The sequence below is a fragment of the Takifugu rubripes genome, chromosome 6 (genome assembly GCF_901000725.2).
Source record: "Takifugu rubripes chromosome 6, fTakRub1.2, whole genome shotgun sequence".
In the NCBI taxonomy this organism is placed as follows: domain Eukaryota; kingdom Metazoa; phylum Chordata; class Actinopteri; order Tetraodontiformes; family Tetraodontidae; genus Takifugu; species Takifugu rubripes.
The window spans coordinates 5805084-5823841 of NC_042290.1; the positions used below are offsets into that span (position 1 = coordinate 5805084).

An 18758-nucleotide genomic window follows, 5' to 3' on the forward strand; every position below is an offset into this window, starting at 1 on the left:
TTAATTGACTTTGAAACAAAATCGATATTTATGAACCGCATTAATAACCTGCAGAAACTGAACAGCACTACTAACATTTATGCTGAACTGAACATTTCGACTTTAAGAATCCAGAAACATGTGTCACACCCATTGGAATCAGTTGTTGATCTTGTGGTGGTTTAAAGCCATAAATCAGGAATTCTCCTGCCCAGAAAGACTGACTCACCATGTCACCTGTGCGCCAGTTTTAGTGAGTGAGTGCAGATTTTAGGAGACAGTCAAAACAATGCATGCCACGGAGAGGCAGTTGAGACTTTTCTTTTTCGTTGGGGGGGGGATTCTTAAATCTCTGTTTGTGGCTGTTTCACACCCGCATGTGCGCGTTTTAATGCAGGTCTTGGCATAGACGGACGAATATGTCATTGGGCCCTGGTTCTGGCTGTCTGCCAGTGAACTCATGTCATCCTTCTCTATTTAGACACAACAGAATAGCTGTAGCTGCAGCAGATCGCTCTGTCAGATTGTACGTCTATGTCGATAAAACAGTCTAAGAGCCCCAGTTGTGGCTGGGTGATCAAAATTAGGTTCCGAATTTTATCTCAGGGCCAACAGATCTTACAAAGAAACACTTGGCCCTTCTAGTTTTAAAAGGTGCAAAGTTATAAAGCCAAAAGGCAGGAATGACACTATAAATTTTCCATGTTGTTGCTGAAGTCCAAACGAGCAGAGAGCCCATGGCAGAGAATATTTTGTTTGTTTGCGCCATCTAGAGGCCGAAGTTATTAATGACTATTATCTGTATATATCCAACGTTACACACTATATTAAATACAAACAATTCATATTTTATATTAGTTCAAGCCAATGTTGTTTTCCATCGAAGTGTGTTTGTAACAGTGGATCACAAGGAGCACAAAGAGTCTTAGACTGAATTCAGGGCAACGGTGATGGATACTTTCTACCAAATGTCTGTCGATCTCTGCAAGCTGGATTCATCCATGAAACCACGTCTAAATGCCAAACACGTAAAAAATGATGCCAAAAACACGCGAGGAAACATCACAACTTGTCCACAATATACTGTAAATTGTGGGTTTGCTTGTTACTGGACATTGGTGCAAAAATTACAACCATGCAAATTTGAAAATTCTGTTTCTCTTGAACAACTTGCATAGCAAAAGAAGACTAGGGCAAAGCAACCGTTTGTCCAGTTAAGAGACGGTCACTGCTATAGAACATGTGCTATTATCATGAGATAAATGTAAACCACAATGTCACAGCAAATAATAGCAAGGTCTACTGATTTAGCATTGAATGTAATATAATGTATATAATACGGTAATATTCTTGATTTGATTTTATCCTCACCACTTTTGACCACAAAACACTGCCATTTTAATATCATTAACTTCAGCAATCAGGTTTCTTATAAACACTTTTTTGTCACACTGGTGCATCACGAGTATTTGCCTGTACATTTGAAATTATTATAGAAATAAAGATCTTATTTTGAGTCACTCAATAGCTCCAACATCTGAAACGTGAGCATTTTCTGAACTTGGGATTTGAATCATTCGACTTTTTTTTACTGTGAAGGCAGGTTACACTTTTTAAAATAAGTAATTCTGCTTTATTTGTATTACCTGCAACAAAGGCTTCCTGCTTTTCCACACAAACCTGCAATTTTTATCGTCATTTCCTCGAAAAATTTTAATTAAAAAACGATATATTTCCCAATGGTTTTAGCTCAATCATTATTTATACTGATACCTTTAAAGTATTCCATCAGATTCAATATAACACACAAACGTCCATATGATAGTTTTACTAAGTACAAGAAAAAACAAGCACGGGGTAACCTAAGGTTTAAGATTCACGGTTTAAGGGTCGCTTTATTGTCAATTCTGCAGCGTGCAGGACACACAGAGGATCCAATTACCCATAGTCTTAAATTCCATTTCAGTAGTGCAAAAATCAACAATAAACTACAGAGTTCAGCAAAAGTAACAATACCAAACTAAAAAAAAAAAAAAAGACAGGAACCTCAAATATAATTGAGATTTTCTTTATGCAGATAATCATTTTACACCCGAATACAAAAGCATTTTTAACGGGCTCCTCAGCCGTCGACACCAGTGAAATCCAACTTATACATGATTAAAGGATCTAATATAAAAGTGAAAAGAAGTCACGGAGGCATCACTTTAGGAAAAGTAAATGTGCCCGCTTGATCTTAGATGGCAGCAGTGCTGATGCGGGATATAACTGAAATTGAGCCGAGTCTATTTTAAAAAAAAGTGGTGTCACTACCTCTACTCATTTCAAGAATCCAGCACTGACATTCTATCCCCCGTCTTCTTGTCGGTCAGGATGGTTTCTCTGCCAGAAAGTGACCAGATATGGTGGACACTTTAGGACTGGGTGTTCCTGGATGTCGTTGTTGGTGGTCACCTGCAGGCAAACTGACGTCCCTGCGTCCTCCGCGCTGAAGAGCCACGTGACCTCGTAAAGGTAGCCGCAGCTCTCTGCGACGGTGGTGGGGCCGTCGTGCACCTGGAGCCTGGTGACAGTGGGGCCCGTGGCCTTCACTTCCAGCATCTGATGCCCCACTGCAGAGGTATCTGCAGGTAACAACGCGTAGGCGTGCTGGAAGCTCTCCCCGACGCTGCAGTTCAGCTCCTTAGACCAGCAATATTCCCCAAAGTCTCCTGGAAAGAGAGAGCGTTTAATCAAGGCGTGCAGCAGTGCGTTATAGTCACGTGATTATGGTTTGCATTGAGCACGTTAAGTCAAAGTGTAATGTTTAGAAAAGGAGACCGAAGATGGCAGGACGGCGCCTCACCTTCTGTGGGAACTTGAAATTTTATAGTGCGCTTGTCCTGCAGCTGCAGTTTTTTGAAGTAAGTCATTCCACTGCACTCCAAGATGCACTCAGATAGCTGGGACACCCTGTCACCAAGCTCCCTCAGCTGCGGTTTGGTCTCTGTGCACGTTATCGCCCCTCCATCTCGCAGGAGACGGGAGAGCAGGACGAAAGACACCAACACAGTGAAACACGCTCTGCCCGTCATCATCCCAACACCAAACGATTGTTTTGGATCAGATTCAGGCCCAGATTTGGATCTTGATGCGCTCTCGTCCTTCACGTCCAAAATCTTTTCATAAAGTATGATTCCATTTCAGATTTGCAAAAACGTAAGAAGAAAGTTCCGAGCGCGCACGCCGAGCTGCTGACTTATGAAAAGTGCGCAACATGCGGCTCTTCCTCCTAACAAGTAGATCATAAGATTCCACAGAGCGGTGCCAAAATTTCTTCCTGGGTTATTTTTGTCCCTCTATTTCAACGAAATACCCGTCCTCCACAATTAAAACAGCAAGAAAAAGGCCCGAACTGCCCGTTTCACTCACTTTATTCAAAGATTTATGGGGAAGAAAACTGTTATTTGATACAACGGATTGAGCACACTAAAAAAAAGTTGATGTTCTTAAAAAAGTGACTGGTGACGTAATAAGGTTTAATAAGATCGTGGATACATGCATGATAAGTGTGGTAAAAAACAACAATATATATTTAAAATGGTTATAAAGATTTAAAAAAAGGCAGTACCATTAAAGCACATCACATCAGACAAAATATAATGGTTATAATAATCTCTTTTTTTTCACAACTTACACCTAATTATGAGTAATTAGACCTATTTTTGGAGCAAAGCCCATTATGTTTTACAGGGCTCTTGTAATTTGTGTCCAGAACTAAAGCCTGTAAATGGAGCTCATCCAACAGGATTTGTTGGATCTTGTGATCATCTTATCTTCGCTGGCTAAAAGAAACGTCTCCTATGACTCTGAGGAAACACAGCAGACATAAGAAAACAATGGAGCGATAAGTGGGCGATGTTGGTTTACAAAGGAGAGCAGAGACGACGGGCCTGTGAGAGACTTTGGCTCAGGACACTCCTGCATTTTTTGAGGGAACACTCAGTTCAGTGCTTCAAATAACACTCTGCTCTCTAAATAAAATTTATTTTGATTTACTGGCAGAGTGCTTCACAGCTCATAGTGTGAACGAATGCATTTGGAAGTCCATATTAATCCTCATTTCATCAGTTTAACAATTATGTGGGTTTTTTGGGCTGATTCAGTCTATATATGCATTTTACTTATATGTATATAAAAAAAACAACAATAGTGACATTGAGCTAATAAATTCACATTGTAATCTAAGAACTAAACAACTGAAGGCACTAATCAGCAGATGCTGGTTAGACTGTTGTGTTTTGGTCTCATACTCAGCAGGGCGAATCGCACGTTACTCCATGCTGGACGGTCCCATGTCGCTGCGTCCACATTTGCAGTTGCTGGGCAGCTGCACGGAGGCCATGGTGAGGGTGGCGAATTGGTCCACGTAGACAATCGGCACCATCTTCATGGAGGTCAGCTGGCAACAGTTGGGCTGGAGGGGGGGCAATCAGGTGAGGTCACAGGTGGGTAAATTTACATTTACCAACCACACAAAGGCTAAATCGGTGCGGCGCTCTAAGAGTTCTGTCATCTCCTCTTAATATGAAACCGATCATCTGCAGCTGACCCACCTCGGGCGGCGTCTGAGCTCACACCTGCCAGAGTGTGTTTAGTTTGGCCAACGGAAAAAAGATAAATGATTCCCTGGCAGCTGTTTTGGCACAACAACAGGTGGAGGAGAACTGCTGATTGTTCCCAAACTCTACTGGGATGAATAATAATCCTAAAAAAAAAAATCCAAATCCCACAAACACACAAATGCATTTCAACACAATAATTAAAGGATCAGTCTCAGCCCTTTGGTTGATGAAATTACATGTAATGAGTCACGTAGCTGCCAATCTGTTTAATTTTGGCTGGAATTCTACCTGTAAGTTGGCGTCCAGAGTGCTGGACTGGGATGATGGACACTGGACGACATTTCCTTGTGGGTCGCAGAGGGCACAGGTGAGGATGATGAGGCTCGGAGGGTGGATCACCCAGCTGTCCCATCCAAGGTCTGACACAAAAAAAGGGTTGCCGTGTTTTTGTATATGTAAGCTCACGTAGATGTGCACGAACACCACAGCGTACCTGTCATGAAGACCTCAGAGGCCAGAGGGCAACACTTCAGGCCTGTGCTGTTTCCACCCTCCGCTGACGCAGTGAAGTCGTCGACCACCAGAACTGCAAGGATAAGGTCAAAGGTGAGCGTGTTATGGATGCTTGGCTCGGGCTTGTGGAGAAAATGTGGAATCTGCGGGTTGGAATTGCCTGCAGGGTCCTCGGCATTGCGAGCCATGTTATTGAAGGTTCTCCTCCAATGCTTTCTGACAAGATCCAGCCCGCCGGCAGGCAACTGCGGCTCGCTTTGCAAGTTGAGTTCACTGAGGAGGCTCTTCCGGATGGACTGCAAAGGCTCACGCTGGCACCTGAACACCACACAACATTCCAGTTATTCAAATGACCTTGAAGACCCTGCAACGGCCAGAAATCTCTGTTTAATTTCTGCAATACTTTCTATGAAAAGCGTGCAGTGACTCCCGTGTTAAGGCCTGTGATAAGAATCAACAGAATACGATATGCAATCCGATCTGGATCTTCAGGCTGTTTAAACTTGCAAAAACCCTCATTACCTAACACGATGTCACTTGATCATTTGTCAGATCCGCTTCGGGCACTGACCTGTGGTGGGAGACGGGAGCATTTGCAGGAGCTTGCAGCTCCTCCTCGGATGGCAGCAGGACAAATGCAATCACCGCCGACGAGCTAATGAGCATCATTGTGGCAACGAAGGAAAAGGACATGGCGTGAGGTCTGGACGGTCAGATGTGCAGGCGAGCTGGTTCTGAGTTTGTAGAAGACGAAGGCGGCGGTGGGGCTTGCCTCTGTGGTGGGTGAGGAGATAGAAGTGACCACACACTGATGTTGCAGAGGTGTTGTTTGTCAGGGCCTGGGAACCTGGGTTTTTATCTTCCTGTACCCCCAACTTGGCCTTGAGATACTTAACATTGTTGTCTCATCCCCCTGTGAACGAGCACGATCCAGCGGAGGGAGAAAATAAAAGTCTAAAAGATGCAGCAGACACAGTCACACAGGACAGGAGCAGGTCAATATATACAAACTATAGAATACATAAGTTTTATACACATGTGCACACTCTGCTACACCTATTTACACACATCCTTACTCCGTTTATATTTTAAATACCGTAATTTCCGGACTGCGCGCACCTGATTATAAACCGCATAATCTAATTTTAGAAAGAAAATCAACGTACACACCGGATTATAAACCGCAGGTATGCCACGTAGTAATATGAAAAAGTAATATGAAAACATAATAGTAATATAAAAAATTAGATCGGAAACATTCAGTACCGGTATGTGTTTTTATTACCGTAAGAGACGAGTCACTGACAAGTGACAGACAGGTAAGAAACAACAGCCACTCTTTTCACTTGTATGTTTATACAGAGACCTTGAATCCAATTTTTATCACGTCAGAATTTTTCAACTTTTCTTTTAATTTAATCCGCTTCGCAACATAAACAAATATATTCTACCGGTAAATGCTTTATTTTTCTGACGGTGTCTGTAATGCAGCTACCTTGAAATACACCTTTGTATCAGCTACACACAAATTACGTTGTTTATGCTTTTTTACTCAAACAATGAACAATCTAAAACTCCCCGATGGCCCACCTCTAAAATCTTCGTCGCGGCCACCGTACTTTTGCCTCCCGTCTGATTTGTACAGCGGAAATGTATTTAGTCACTAATAAACATACTCGACATCATTGATATCTGTGAAATAATGAAGTGCTGGCAGGGAAAATAGAAAAGCAACACTAACAAAGGCCCATCAGACACTTTTTGATGCTATTCCAAGAGCAGATTCTGAATTTCATCCTGAGTTCTCTCCATTCTGCAGGAGCCTTTTCTCTAAAAACTGCTATTAAAAAATTATCTGAAATATGAATAAATCATGCACCAAAACAAAAACAACAAAAAAACATGTTGTCCTGCAGAATACTAATTGTCAAAACCTCATTACTGGAGTATATTATGTGCTAACAACACCAACTTGGCATTGTTGGGTGGTCATCGATGTGTGTAATAATCAGGTTTTGTTTTTGTTTTTTTACGGTGAATGAAATTAAATTAAAGCAGCTGTCATTCAAGGACAGGTGTGGAGGAGAGGAGGAAACTGCTGCAGGTGATGTTAGTGTCTGAATAAATGAATATTGATACTTCTGCGATGTAGAGATTTTCAGATTTATGCCTGGAATGGAAACTCAGAGTCCTCAGGTGCCCTCTGCTCTGAGGCCTAAACAACCAAACTTTCCCATGAAGCTAAAAATAAATGCTTCAGGGAAATATCAAAAATTGTTCATAAGCAAGGCCGCAGAGACTCTTGGCTTAAGCCAACATGAGCTATTGAAGGATTTGCAAAAATTCCGAAATGACAGCATGATACCTTGTTTTCTCTTTGGATCACAGAAATTTTTCTGGAAAGCTACCTAGAGACAGCTCCATCAGAATTGCCTTATTTCTCTGGATTTTGGATTGAGACATTTAGCATTTGGCACCTGCATTTCCAGCCCTCATCACACAAAGATGCAAAGTCTGTTTTAAATCAGACATTACTGTGATTTTGGTCGAGTTTCAACATTTCTGGAAGCGCTACAACCCAGAAATAACACATTAAAATTTAGTCATTAAGGCCATCCAAACAGGAGATGCCTTCCTTTTTATATAAAATTAGTACGAGAATTAAATTGTTTAACACACTTCATATTTAACAGGCTCTGATATACAGTAGTTGATAGTGTTACACAACAATAAGTGACAGTGAAAAAAAATCTGTAAACTATATATAAAGATTGTAATAATTTCCGTGAAGCATGTACTTGAATTTCAGTGCTTCCTCCCTCCCACACACACACACACACACACACACACACACACACACGTGCGTGCACACACACACACCACTAAGGTCACTGTGGGAATCTTCAGCTTCCCCCTCACGCATGACAGAGTGGAGTCCTTGAGTACGGGAGTCACACCACCAGCAGCTGTTGCTAGCTGGGATTACAAAGAGCCTTTATGTCCTGATGAGCAGATAGGGATGAAGTGTCAACGCACAGAGACAACCCAGAGGACATTCCTGGATAGAATCTTTCTGTTAAACAGATGAGTGCTTTTTAAACCAAATTACATTGACATTCAGCGTTCACCACCAGCTCACTGAAAATGTAGCAGGATCAAGCACTTTGGTTATTTTAACCAAACTACACGATAACGCTCATCTGAAGTCGAGAATTTTCACTGGGGGTACAGACAGGCTTTGAGCTGAGGCCATCGCTAACCTCATTTTCACCGAGGCGCCTGGCCTTTATCTGAGCCTTCATCCGTTTAGTCGGTGTAGGTGCCAGTCGTAGTAAATTTTAATCCCATAATCCACTTTCATCCTGTTTTTGTTCAAGCGATCACATCAACTGCACCAGAGACAATCGCTGGTGATGTCAGGAGGCGACACGGGAAGAACAACATTAGAACCTGCAGGACCTGTGACCTGCAGCTGTGACCTGTGACCCCCCCCCCCCCCCCCCCCCCCCCCCCCCCAACTTCCCTCAAGGACAAAGTTGCTTAAGGTTGCAGAAGCTGCGAGGTGAGGAGATGAAGGATAGGTAGCCTGGACAGGTAAGCTGCGTGATTTGCCCTGTCAATTCCCAACTGCCAAATTTGGTGCATTTTTTTCAGGATCTTATTTAAAACGCGCGTAGATTAACAGCTAACCGTTGTAATTGTCAAAATAAATGCTGGACTGACACCCGGTGGATTATCTGGACAGATTTGCCAGATTCTCACATGAAATGATTTGTTTCAGAGAAGACAGCCAGGGGGGGTCATGGGATGCGGACTGGGGAAGTCAAATCTGCCACTGGAGAAATTTGACAAAGGTGTGGCTTTTACCAGAACCGTGCAAATTTTCAAGTTTGTTGCCTTTTGTTGCAACGACCGGATGTAACCACCGTGTCCTGATCTTTTTCTCTCTTTCAGTCGGTATCTCAGTTCCAGGTAAATATGTTTCCTTCCATCCCGTCTTCTCTGTAAGAAAGAGACGAGTTTGATAATCTTCATAACTCCAAATTCACCTTCATGCCCCCCTTCCTCTTTAAAAAGCGGCCACAGGTGAGCCTAGAACACGGAGCACTGATCATTTAAGCACTGTGGAGGTGGAAGAGGAAGGCTCAGCACATTCCCTCTGACATTCCCTTCAGCCATCAGAGCAGCTCTGCTGATCCAGCGCTGGTACCGTCAGTATGTCGCCCGGCTGGAAATGAGACGCAGGTACACGTGGAACATCTTCCAGTCTATTGAATATGCAGGCGAGCAGGACCAGATCAAGGTGAGAACGCCACCGCCACTGATGACCGTCAAAATGAGTGAATCCACAATTGGAACCTTATTTCATTTCTTTCCTGATTTCCTGCAGCTCTACAATTTTTTTGCATCATTGATGGAACACTTCACCCCAGCCAGCAGTGAAAGTAAGCCCGATCTGTCTCTAAGACCTCTTTCCACATGCTCCTCTGCCCCACCTCCCTTTCTTTTCCACCTTTCCTTTCATGCAGGAAACCTCATATCTCACATCTTTCGGAAGAATGAAATATGCTGCGACACAGACTGGGAGAGATACTTCAGCTACAGCAGCGTGGAGGTGCCGGACAGCTACAACGGGCCCCGTCCCACCTTTCCATTGACCCTCTGCGGGGTTTTGAAGCTAGTGGAGGCCTTCAAGCACAAACAAGTAGGCACTTAAAGCAAAATTAAAACCCTGGCAGGAAGAACTCTTTCAGTTTTGTCACTACTGTTGTTTTTTCTCCCAGTAGCAGCTCCATGCTCGATATGTTCTGCAGCTTCTTGGAGAGACTTGGAGACTCCTGAGAATCCTTCCAAACATCAACCAAGTCTCAGCCTGCCATAATAAAGAGATTACCATATGTGGTACCCTGCTGCAAGTGTTTCTATACACACCTTCTCTATTCTTATGGAGCCTTCCTTTTGTAACACAGGGTTTCATTGATGTGACTATTTCAAGGAATCAACTCTAAATGGATCCATTAAGAAAACCTTTATAAAAAAAACAATAGGCATCTTTTTGGATTTTAGATTTAAAAAAAGAAACACTTGATGTTTTAGACACCTTCTGGGTGAAAATGCACAAACAGACATGAATTTGTTCCCTCAGGAGATTTACATGGACACCTTGAAGACCTGCTGTTGATATTTTATAAGGTATCAATAACATGTCAACATTGTCAGGCAGTAATGCCGTCATTAACACGTGAACTCTGCCTCTTCAGAATGGTTTCCCCGCCTCGGAGAAGCCGTACGTGTTCAACGGAGACTTTGTGGATCGTGGTAAAAGCTCCTTAGAGATCCTGCTGGTCCTGTTTGGCTTCCTGCTGGTCTTTCCCAACGACGTGCATCTGAACAGGGGGAACCACGAGGACCACATCGTAAACCTGAGGTGCTTTTCTCCCAAAGCACATTTCAATACCTCCAACCTGATTATCGTCACCCTCTGATTCTGATCAGTCTGCAATGACTGTTTTTGTTTGTTTTCTCCAGATATGGTTTCACTAAAGAGGTTTTGGGTAAATATAGGGTAAGTGATATTTAATTTTTTTTTGCTAATCACAGGAAATAATGTCAAATGAACCAATAAGTAAATATCAAGGCAATTTTCACAATGGGTAAAGACCACGTGCACTTTTCTTACTTCGATCCAAACTAGTAGCCTTCAGAACATTTCCTGTATGTGCTCCATTTGTGTGTGCTTGCGTGTCTGCGTGTGTGTGTGTCTGTGTGTGTGACCTCACCTTGAGCAGATTTTAATAAAAAGTTTTTAATAAAACAGGAGTGGAAAACTGCTACACTCCGGTTGACTCCCTGCAGACTGGCTACAGTAGTGCACATATGAAGGATGTGGAAACTATCTGTATCTGATGATGCTGGAAAGCCAAGCATCAAGGAGTCATTGATGTGAACAGAGGACAGAAAAAAAAGGGTCCTGACCCACACTGGAAAATCCCAGGTTTCTCAAGATAAATGTTCCGAATAAAATTCCAGGTGCATGGCAAGAAGATCCTGAAGCTGCTCCAGAAGATTTTCAGCGGGCTGCCTCTGGCTACTTTGATTGATCACAAGGTGCTGATTGTCCACGGCGGGATCTCTGACACCACCAACCTGGACGCCATAGCCAGGTTGGACAGACACAAAGTAGGGGAACCCACAGCATCAATTAAAGTGGGGGTAGAATAACTTCCTACCTGAATGTGTCTAGTATGTATCAGCCCTCAGGCCTCCAAAGGTGACCCACCACACGGCCAACGGTTTAAAAACTCAGGCAGCCAATGATAAGAGGGGGGACGCTGATGGGACTGTCCAGGGCCGCCGCCGGGTCTATACCCTGACGTACAAGCGTTCAGCCGTAAATCACAGCCACGACCACCCTCGACATTCGCTCCACAGCCAGCACCTCAGCGGCCAGATCAACTGGTCAGTGGAGGAGGAGCTAAAGAGGAGACGCAGACTGGCTGGGTTTGACCAGTACTACGGGGAACCGGCCAAGTCGGACTCTGACTCGGACCCAGAGTCTGGTGAAGCAACGGAAGAAGATGAGCTTGAATGGAAACAAGTAAGTGGCCGTTCTTTTGCAGTGGGCACGCTGTAAAAAGCAGTTTTTAAAAGAAATAAAATAAAATCACTGCGTTTGCATTTTGTGGCTGCCCAGATAGTGGACATCCTATGGAGCGACCCCATGCCCCAGAACGGCTGCATTCCCAATGAGGTGCGAGGCGGGGGCTGCTACTGGGGGCCCGACGTCACAGAGAAAGTGCTGGGGACACACGACCTCCAGCTCCTTGTGCGCTCCCATGAGTGCAAGCAGGAAGGTTACGAGTTTTGCCACGACCGCAGGGTGAGCATGGAAACATACATCAGTTTTTCCACATTTGTTGGATGATCAACATCGTTTGCGCCCCCCCCTCCCCCATCCTCAGACCTGACCTCTGATTGCCTGCAGGTACTGACTATATTTTCAGCATCTAATTACTACGAGGTGGGCAGCAACAGGGGCGCCTACATAAGAATGGGACACGATCTGATCCCCCACTTTGCTCAATATCAGGCCAGCAAGACGTGCAGGGAGCTCACGCTGAGGCAAAGGTAGGCCTCGCATCATTTAGAACACACCGGTCGGCACAATTATTTTTTTTAAAAGGGCTTTTTCCACCAGCGTCGGGTGGACTGAGAGATCAGCTCTGCGAGCTCTGAAGGAACAGCTGTTCGTCCACAAGTCGGATCTCATGAGCGCCTTCCAGGAATTTGACCCCAACAATACAGGTAGAGAAGAATCAAGCGGAAGGGTGCGTTTTATTCCTTAATCCATGTTTATGGCTGCTTGGGCGTCAGGGAGGATCTCTTTACGGCACTGGGCCAGTGCCACAGAGAGGGTGCTGAACCTGGGTCTACCCTGGAGGGTGCTGCGCCCCCAGCTCATCAGCAGCACCCAGTCAGGCATGGTGGATTACCAGCAGTGGATACAGGAATTCTCCATCACCGAGCCCAAACTAGAGGTAATTGCTCTACAGTGAGCATGTGTGGGCGGGCCCATGCACTTATCCCACATCTTCTGCTACAGATCTCAGATAACAGTATCCTGGAGACCATGTACAGAAACCACTGCAACCTGGAAACCATCTTCCGCATCATCGACACAGATCATTCAGGTAGCCGACTTAGCCAGACCCCAAAATTTTAGGCCCCGTCATTCTGTCCTTTCTAGACCTCTTGATGGCAGGTTTTCAAGGATTTTCTAGGCTACAGTGAAGCTCAGAATTCAGCGTTTCGGGATCTTAACTGATGATTTTTCTTCATCATTGTTTGTAGCTGCTGAGAGATTATGTTCAGGGTCTCTGTTGACATTTTGCAGCATCCTCTGTCTGGCAGGTCTGATCTCTTTTGAGGAGTTTCGTCAGACCTGGAAACTCCTGAGCTCACACCTTAAGATGGAAATCAGCGACAAGGCCGTGACAGACCTGGCCCAGAGCATTGACTTTAACAAGGACGGGAGCATCGATATCAATGAGTTTATGGAGGCTTTCCGGCTGGTCCACCTCTCAACCAACCTCCAGGAGCCTAGACTTTAATCAGAGATAGTCTAGTCAATGCATATCTGTATTTTTTTCTTCTCTTGACAAATTAGTGAATTAATCTAATAAAATGCAAATCAAATTTTAAAAGTTTTGTGATATTTCAAGTTGTGTTGGAAATTCAGAGGGTCGGAACAGAAAGGGGGGGGGGGGGGGTATATAATCTGTAACAGACGCTTAATCAGCCTTCCAGCCTAGCGAGGATGTGAATCCAGGACATAAATCCTATCAACTCAAGTCCTTTGCTGATGAATGTGGGGAAAGGTTTCTGTGGAGATTAACACAGATTAACAAACCACAACAATGGAAGTAAAACGATGCTATACGCCCCTCTGGCTGAATTAAATTTATTAAGGTATCAACAGCAGCATTAAAAGGAATTACAAAGATGTATTTACAATCTATTCGACCACCGTACACATTCATCAACTTCAGACACCAGAGACCAGGATGTTCTGCTTTGCTGGGAAATAATCAACCAGATGGGTTCGTGATTATTTGAACAGCATAGAGGTATTTTGGAGCGCTGACAGTGTGAGTTCTGATAGTGACGTGTGCTCAGCTTAGAATCCCTCCCCTCATGTGGCCACCGTCGCTGAGTCCGTGCTCTATGAGCTTGATGTCTTCCAAGTCGTCTTTGATGACGCTGATCAAACGACTTATACCTTCCTGCTGCTGCTTCAAGTGCTGAAAGGAGAGAGGAGAGTTGCAGAATACGTCAGATGACAAAACTGAACAACTGTAACCAAGAAACATATGCACAGCCCAAAACATACTTGTTTGATTTCTCTGAGAAGGTCTGCGTCAACACTGTAACGTTCTTCTGATCTCACTGCTCCAAAGTGGTTCTGCATCCGGATTTGGGACATTAATTCATTCAATCGACCCTGAATGAAAGTCAAAACAACAGCGTGAAATATCTGTTAAAGCCATAAAAAGCTGATTAAAGAAGTGGAGCCAAATAATGATGGTTTGATTTTTTTTAGTTGGGGTTCCGCTCAGAACCTCATCACTGTATAAAAACCACTGCTACTATGTTGAAACACTTACCTTGAACTGGGTGGGGGCATTGAGTTCAGACTGAATGGTGTCCAGCTGCACGCGAAGATGTTCCTCGTCTACTTGAATAGCATAGCCACTTTTTCTCTGAATTTCCTGTTTGATTAATACCTGCCAGAACAAAAATGAGAAGGAATGTCAAGTGTTGGCATACCCAGAAGTGAAAATAAGAAAACGATGGAAACACTTTACAGAGGCAGGTACCTGCAGCACCCTGTGAGACAGATCCATCAGCTTCCTCTTGTACTGGACAATCTTGGCTACTGTGGTTGCCTGATTCTTCTGGAGCTCACTGATGTCATTTGAGATTATCTGCAAATCCATGACAGAGCTCAATCCATTTCTTTAGAACTTAAACCGAGGTTAAAACAGAAAATCTTTGTAGCAAACTCTGCATATTAGCTTTAGTAATGCATTGTGGCTGGTGTATTAATTTATTAGCTTCTGTGACTCAACTTCCCATCCTTAAAATCCAAATTTTATTCATGGAAATATGCATCTGAACCAAAAAAAACTCTTCAACCCTTCCTCTTGCAGCTGTTTGTGTAACAGCACTCTAAGATACTCTTGGCAACAGAGCTGGACATCTGTTCACTCCGTCCTTGACACTACAAAATCGTTTCAAAAAGCTGTTTGAGATACTGACATCCACTCTTGTTTGGTGCTGTTTGGTCATCTGCTCTTGAATCTGGAGTCTGTGAAGCAACTCTTTAAAGCCCACCATGGGGACTGGGATTAATCTGGAGGTTGGTTAGGAAAACAGAACATTTTAATGATTGTGCACATCCAAATATGTTCACTGATCGCAGGTCTTTCTGCTCACCTATCAGGCTCAGGGTTGTCTACTTTGGCCTGCTCCCAAATGATTGGATCCACTCCTGCAGAGACAAAAGCGCCCCGGGTTTAACATCTGTTGAAATCAGAGGGAAAACGACACAAGCAGGAGTCCCTGTGCTGACCTGCTGGTGCGTTCTGCAGCAGCTGTTTGAGCTGTGCAGGGGAGAGCTCTGTGCGTGTGGCGGACATGACCACTCCAATCTGTGTGAGCTGGGCTTTGATATTGGCCTGCTCCAGATAACTGAAGAGTGTGGTGGCAGGGATCCGTTTGGACGTGCCATTAAGAGAACGTTCCACCAAATAAATAATCACCTCAGTCCTACAAAAAGGCAAAATGACAAATGAGTTTAGGCTAGACTTGATACCATCTGTTTGTGCATAAATATGACACATACTGGTCATTGGGAAGAGGTTTGACGCCATCGACATTGACGGCGAGTGTCTGGTTATTTCCAAGGATTTTGTGGATGGACTCCACCAGCTGTTGCTGCTGAGCCCGCACATCTGCTTCCTTTTTATTAAGAACCAGAACCACTAAACCATCTTCATCCTTGGTCACTGGGACGCAGCTGTAGCCTACAGCCTGAAAAGCAAAAGTTAATTTCCATTTCAAACTGAAATGAACCAAAACAACTACCTGGGTCAGTTATCCAGAATTACCTTAAACCTGCAGAAAGGGTTCTCCTGAGTAAACTCAACAGGTGGGTTGTTGTTGCTATAATATCCTTTCCCAGTTCCCCAGTAAGCCTGCAGTTGATTCCACTTGGCTAAGATGGCGTCCCGCTCATCTCCTAACAAGGTGGGTGCTGACAGCGCAGTTACCTGCTGGAAAAGCTGGGTGGGCTGAGCTTGACCCGGCTGCTGGGCCTGCTGGCCAAACAGACCTACTGGGAGGAAGGGGAAGACTCAGACAGGTCAGACTGTTTCATTCTTCATGGTCAAGGTTTATGGATTACTCACCGTTTAAATAAATCAAAATCATTCGACTGTATTAGCTATAAAGAGTCATTTGGACACATGACCTCTTACCTGGCTGAGTTTGCTGGATGTTAAAGCCTCCAAACCCACCGAGGCCACTTGTTCCTAAACCAGTTCCAAAACCCGATGTTCCAGTCGTCGTCCCTGTACCGAGCCCAGAAGAAAACCCAAAACCTTTGTTCTGGGTTGTACTAAACAATCCTCCTATAAATGATCATACAAACAAAATAGGACATCACAGTGCTGCAGATGGGGAAGAGTCAAAGAGACACCTTGTGGTAACTCTCAGTATTTTTGCAAAATGTGTAAAAGGATCTTACAGGCACAAAAATGTTCATCTGAACAGTTTTTAGTCACATTAGAATTCTAAATCATGATCCTTGTCCACAGTAGACTTTCTGCATAGCGTTTATATTTGTTACATTTTTAAAAGCCCATCAGCCAAAGGGATAATGCATTGGACATTGTCGGTCATTGATTGCCACTGCTGACCTGTTGCGTTATTGGAAGGACCAAAGCTGAAGGTGGAGCCTGTTCCTGTGGCAGTTGTTGTGGTTGTCCCGAAGCCACCAAATGTCCCTGTGGGGTGGGAAGGGAAAAAATATGAGACTTAAACACACAAAGGCCAAGAAAGATGAAAATTAGAAAAAAAGACCAGAGTGTTTTTCTCATTCGTACAACTTAGGTTGACTTTAACAAACAGTGATTTTTGTTCCAGCTAACACTGATTCTATTTCACAAGGAGGATAGCAACATCACAGGCTTTCATGAAAATAGAAATGAGTTCATTTTTCAACATTTTTCTCACTCATGCAAAGAGAAACAACAATACATGACATTTCACTGAGACAACATGACATGAGATGAAAAAGCACAGCACCAAAAAGGTGTGAAATTTTAAGAACATGTGTTTCAGGACAGACTGCATTTATTAATCAATCACAAATGCCATCTACCTGTGCTAGTCAGGCTATTACCAAAATTGAAAACAGTGCCAGTGGTGGTTGCTGTACCAAAGCACCCCACATTTCAGATTCAGATTCTTTATTGTCCCACACGGGGAAATTTACAGTGCAAAAACAGCAAGAGCACGCAGAGAAAAATAAGATAAAATCGAATAGAATAGGATTTGGAATATACAAATTAAAGATGACTCCTGCAGGATAGGCATTTAAACCAAATCCCCCAAAACTAAACTCACCAGCAGTGGTGCTTCCAGCTCCCAGCCCCCCAAATCCTTCAGCCAATCGAAGTAGGCAGCAAGGAGAGAGCAAAACAGAGATAAATGGTAAAAATATCAGCCCCATATGGAGCAGTTATTAAACAAACAGCAACTAAAGGAGTAGTTGTGACTTATACATGGTATCTTACCAGTGCCAGTGGAGCCAAAACTGAACCCTGTGGCAGGAGCAGCAGCAGTGGTGGTAGATGTCCCAAACGCAGGGGCTGTAAGAGCTGCAACGAAAATCAGATCTATCCAATAAAACTTTCAAGAGGCAGCTCAAATGAACCTGGGTCGAAGGGTAAATAAAAACCTGGTAACCTGTCTCTAGCCATGCACCCTAAACTGTAGCTTTATAGAATGGTCTTGTCTCCGAATAATGTATATAACATATACACTGTTTGCTGCTGCCTTTGGGGGCTCACTGTCATGTTTCCGATTCCATAAAAACACACATACTTCAAGGTTTGAATTTAAAATTGAGTAAGAAAATTACACTAACTTACTGGACAATCCGGATGGAGCAGTGGTCGTGGTAGCTGCGGAACCAAAGCCAAAAGGTTGTGATGCTGTGGTTTTGGATCCAAATGATCCGAAGGAAAAGCCGGGCGTGTCTTACAGGAAAAAACAAACCAAAACAAGAGAAGAACGATAAGTTTGGTTTTCGTTATAGTAATTTTCAGACAATAATTTTCACAAAATGCTAACTGTCTCTTCGTAGGCGAACACTACCTACTAGACAAAACAGCTAGCGTTACACAAATGCAAATGGTGCACTTTAAATAGGAAAAAAGATAAGTATACTAACGCTACATTTAAAAGGTAAAACATTAATAGGCAAATAATAAGTAAAGCGTAGTAAAACGTAAAAGAAATCTAGAATTTATGTCATTTTGGCCGGCAGGGCAATCGCAGCATCTGCAGTATCTAATGAAAGGTAGCTTCTTGTTCACCGTCACAGACAAGCGTCGCTATATTATTATTTTAATTCAGTACACGAATAGTAAAAATAACTTTTAAGGAAAGGCCAAATCACACTTTTAAAATAAAAACCTTACTTCCAGCAGTGCTACTCGTGGCGCCGCCAAAACTGAACGCCATGTTGATGAGCCTGCTGCTTCTTCTACTGCTGCTAAAAAGTAAATGATGTCATTCAACTAAACGCACTACCGCCGCCTATAGGTTCACACAGATATCACACCTTCGTTTGTCGCGGCCACAATAGCGCTTAAGAAATCGATAAAAAAAAAAAAAACTTCTAGTATTGAAAATGCAAACATTATAATTTTATGATGTAGTATAATCCATTTATTAACTGGTTAAGAGATTTATTCTGCTGCAGCCCTTCTAAGATATAAATTACAATCATACAGGTTTTTCCATGTAGTATGAAATAGTATGAAGACCATAAAGCTGTGTGTCATAGTCATAGATTATAAACCTTTTTAGAAA

General features: G+C 43.4%; 4 protein-coding genes across 6 annotated transcripts; 1 reads left to right on the forward strand and 3 right to left on the reverse strand.

Annotated features, from left to right (window-relative positions):
- Nucleotides 1–1854: 1854 nt before the first annotated feature.
- Nucleotides 1855–3271, reverse strand: LOC115250214 (uncharacterized). The gene is made up of 2 exons (XM_029837899.1): nucleotides 2825–3271; nucleotides 1855–2690 (listed from the first exon to the last, which is right to left on the reverse strand). Exons 1-2 carry the CDS (start codon nucleotides 3054–3056, stop codon nucleotides 2326–2328), a joined length of 597 nt encoding a protein of 198 aa, XP_029693759.1. The 5' UTR covers nucleotides 3057–3271; the 3' UTR covers nucleotides 1855–2325.
- A 106-nt stretch (nucleotides 3272–3377) lies between these two features.
- On the reverse strand, nucleotides 3378–5927 carry gsdf (gonadal somatic cell derived factor). The gene is given in 5 exon segments (NM_001319905.1): nucleotides 3378–4435; nucleotides 4872–5002; nucleotides 5077–5169; nucleotides 5257–5414; nucleotides 5668–5927. Coding segments are annotated over 5 exon segments (648 nt in total). The 5' UTR covers nucleotides 5790–5927; the 3' UTR covers nucleotides 3378–4291.
- Nucleotides 5928–8584: 2657 nt separating this feature from the next.
- LOC101078236 (serine/threonine-protein phosphatase with EF-hands 2-like) lies at nucleotides 8585–13294 on the forward strand. Of its 2 annotated transcripts, none has more exons than XM_029838115.1 (19): nucleotides 8585–8690; nucleotides 8878–8950; nucleotides 9051–9068; nucleotides 9174–9182; nucleotides 9272–9399; nucleotides 9487–9541; nucleotides 9626–9801; nucleotides 9884–9998; nucleotides 10243–10289; nucleotides 10358–10524; nucleotides 10626–10662; nucleotides 11127–11276; nucleotides 11341–11694; nucleotides 11791–11976; nucleotides 12082–12224; nucleotides 12295–12401; nucleotides 12471–12634; nucleotides 12700–12787; nucleotides 13008–13294. In XM_029838115.1, exons 2-19 carry the CDS (start codon nucleotides 8899–8901, stop codon nucleotides 13205–13207), a joined length of 2196 nt encoding a protein of 731 aa, XP_029693975.1. In that variant the 5' UTR covers nucleotides 8585–8690; nucleotides 8878–8898; the 3' UTR covers nucleotides 13208–13294. The 2 variants fall into 2 exon arrangements, with proteins under 2 accessions (XP_029693975.1, XP_029693976.1); XM_029838116.1 differs by having other exon boundaries at nucleotides 12991–13122.
- Nucleotides 13295–13533: 239 nt separating this feature from the next.
- Nucleotides 13534–18472, reverse strand: nup54 (nucleoporin 54). 2 transcript variants are annotated; one of them, XM_011604603.2, is made up of 15 exons: nucleotides 18365–18472; nucleotides 17813–17920; nucleotides 17456–17539; nucleotides 17286–17321; nucleotides 16577–16663; nucleotides 16136–16288; nucleotides 15767–15990; nucleotides 15502–15689; nucleotides 15229–15425; nucleotides 15093–15147; nucleotides 14916–15009; nucleotides 14474–14581; nucleotides 14261–14380; nucleotides 13987–14097; nucleotides 13534–13897 (listed from the first exon to the last, which is right to left on the reverse strand). In XM_011604603.2, exons 1-15 carry the CDS (start codon nucleotides 18405–18407, stop codon nucleotides 13769–13771), a joined length of 1737 nt encoding a protein of 578 aa, XP_011602905.1. In that variant the 5' UTR covers nucleotides 18408–18472; the 3' UTR covers nucleotides 13534–13768. The 2 variants fall into 2 exon arrangements, with proteins under 2 accessions (XP_011602905.1, XP_003965228.1); XM_003965179.3 differs by having other exon boundaries at nucleotides 15767–15993.
- Nucleotides 18473–18758: the final 286 nt, after the last annotated feature.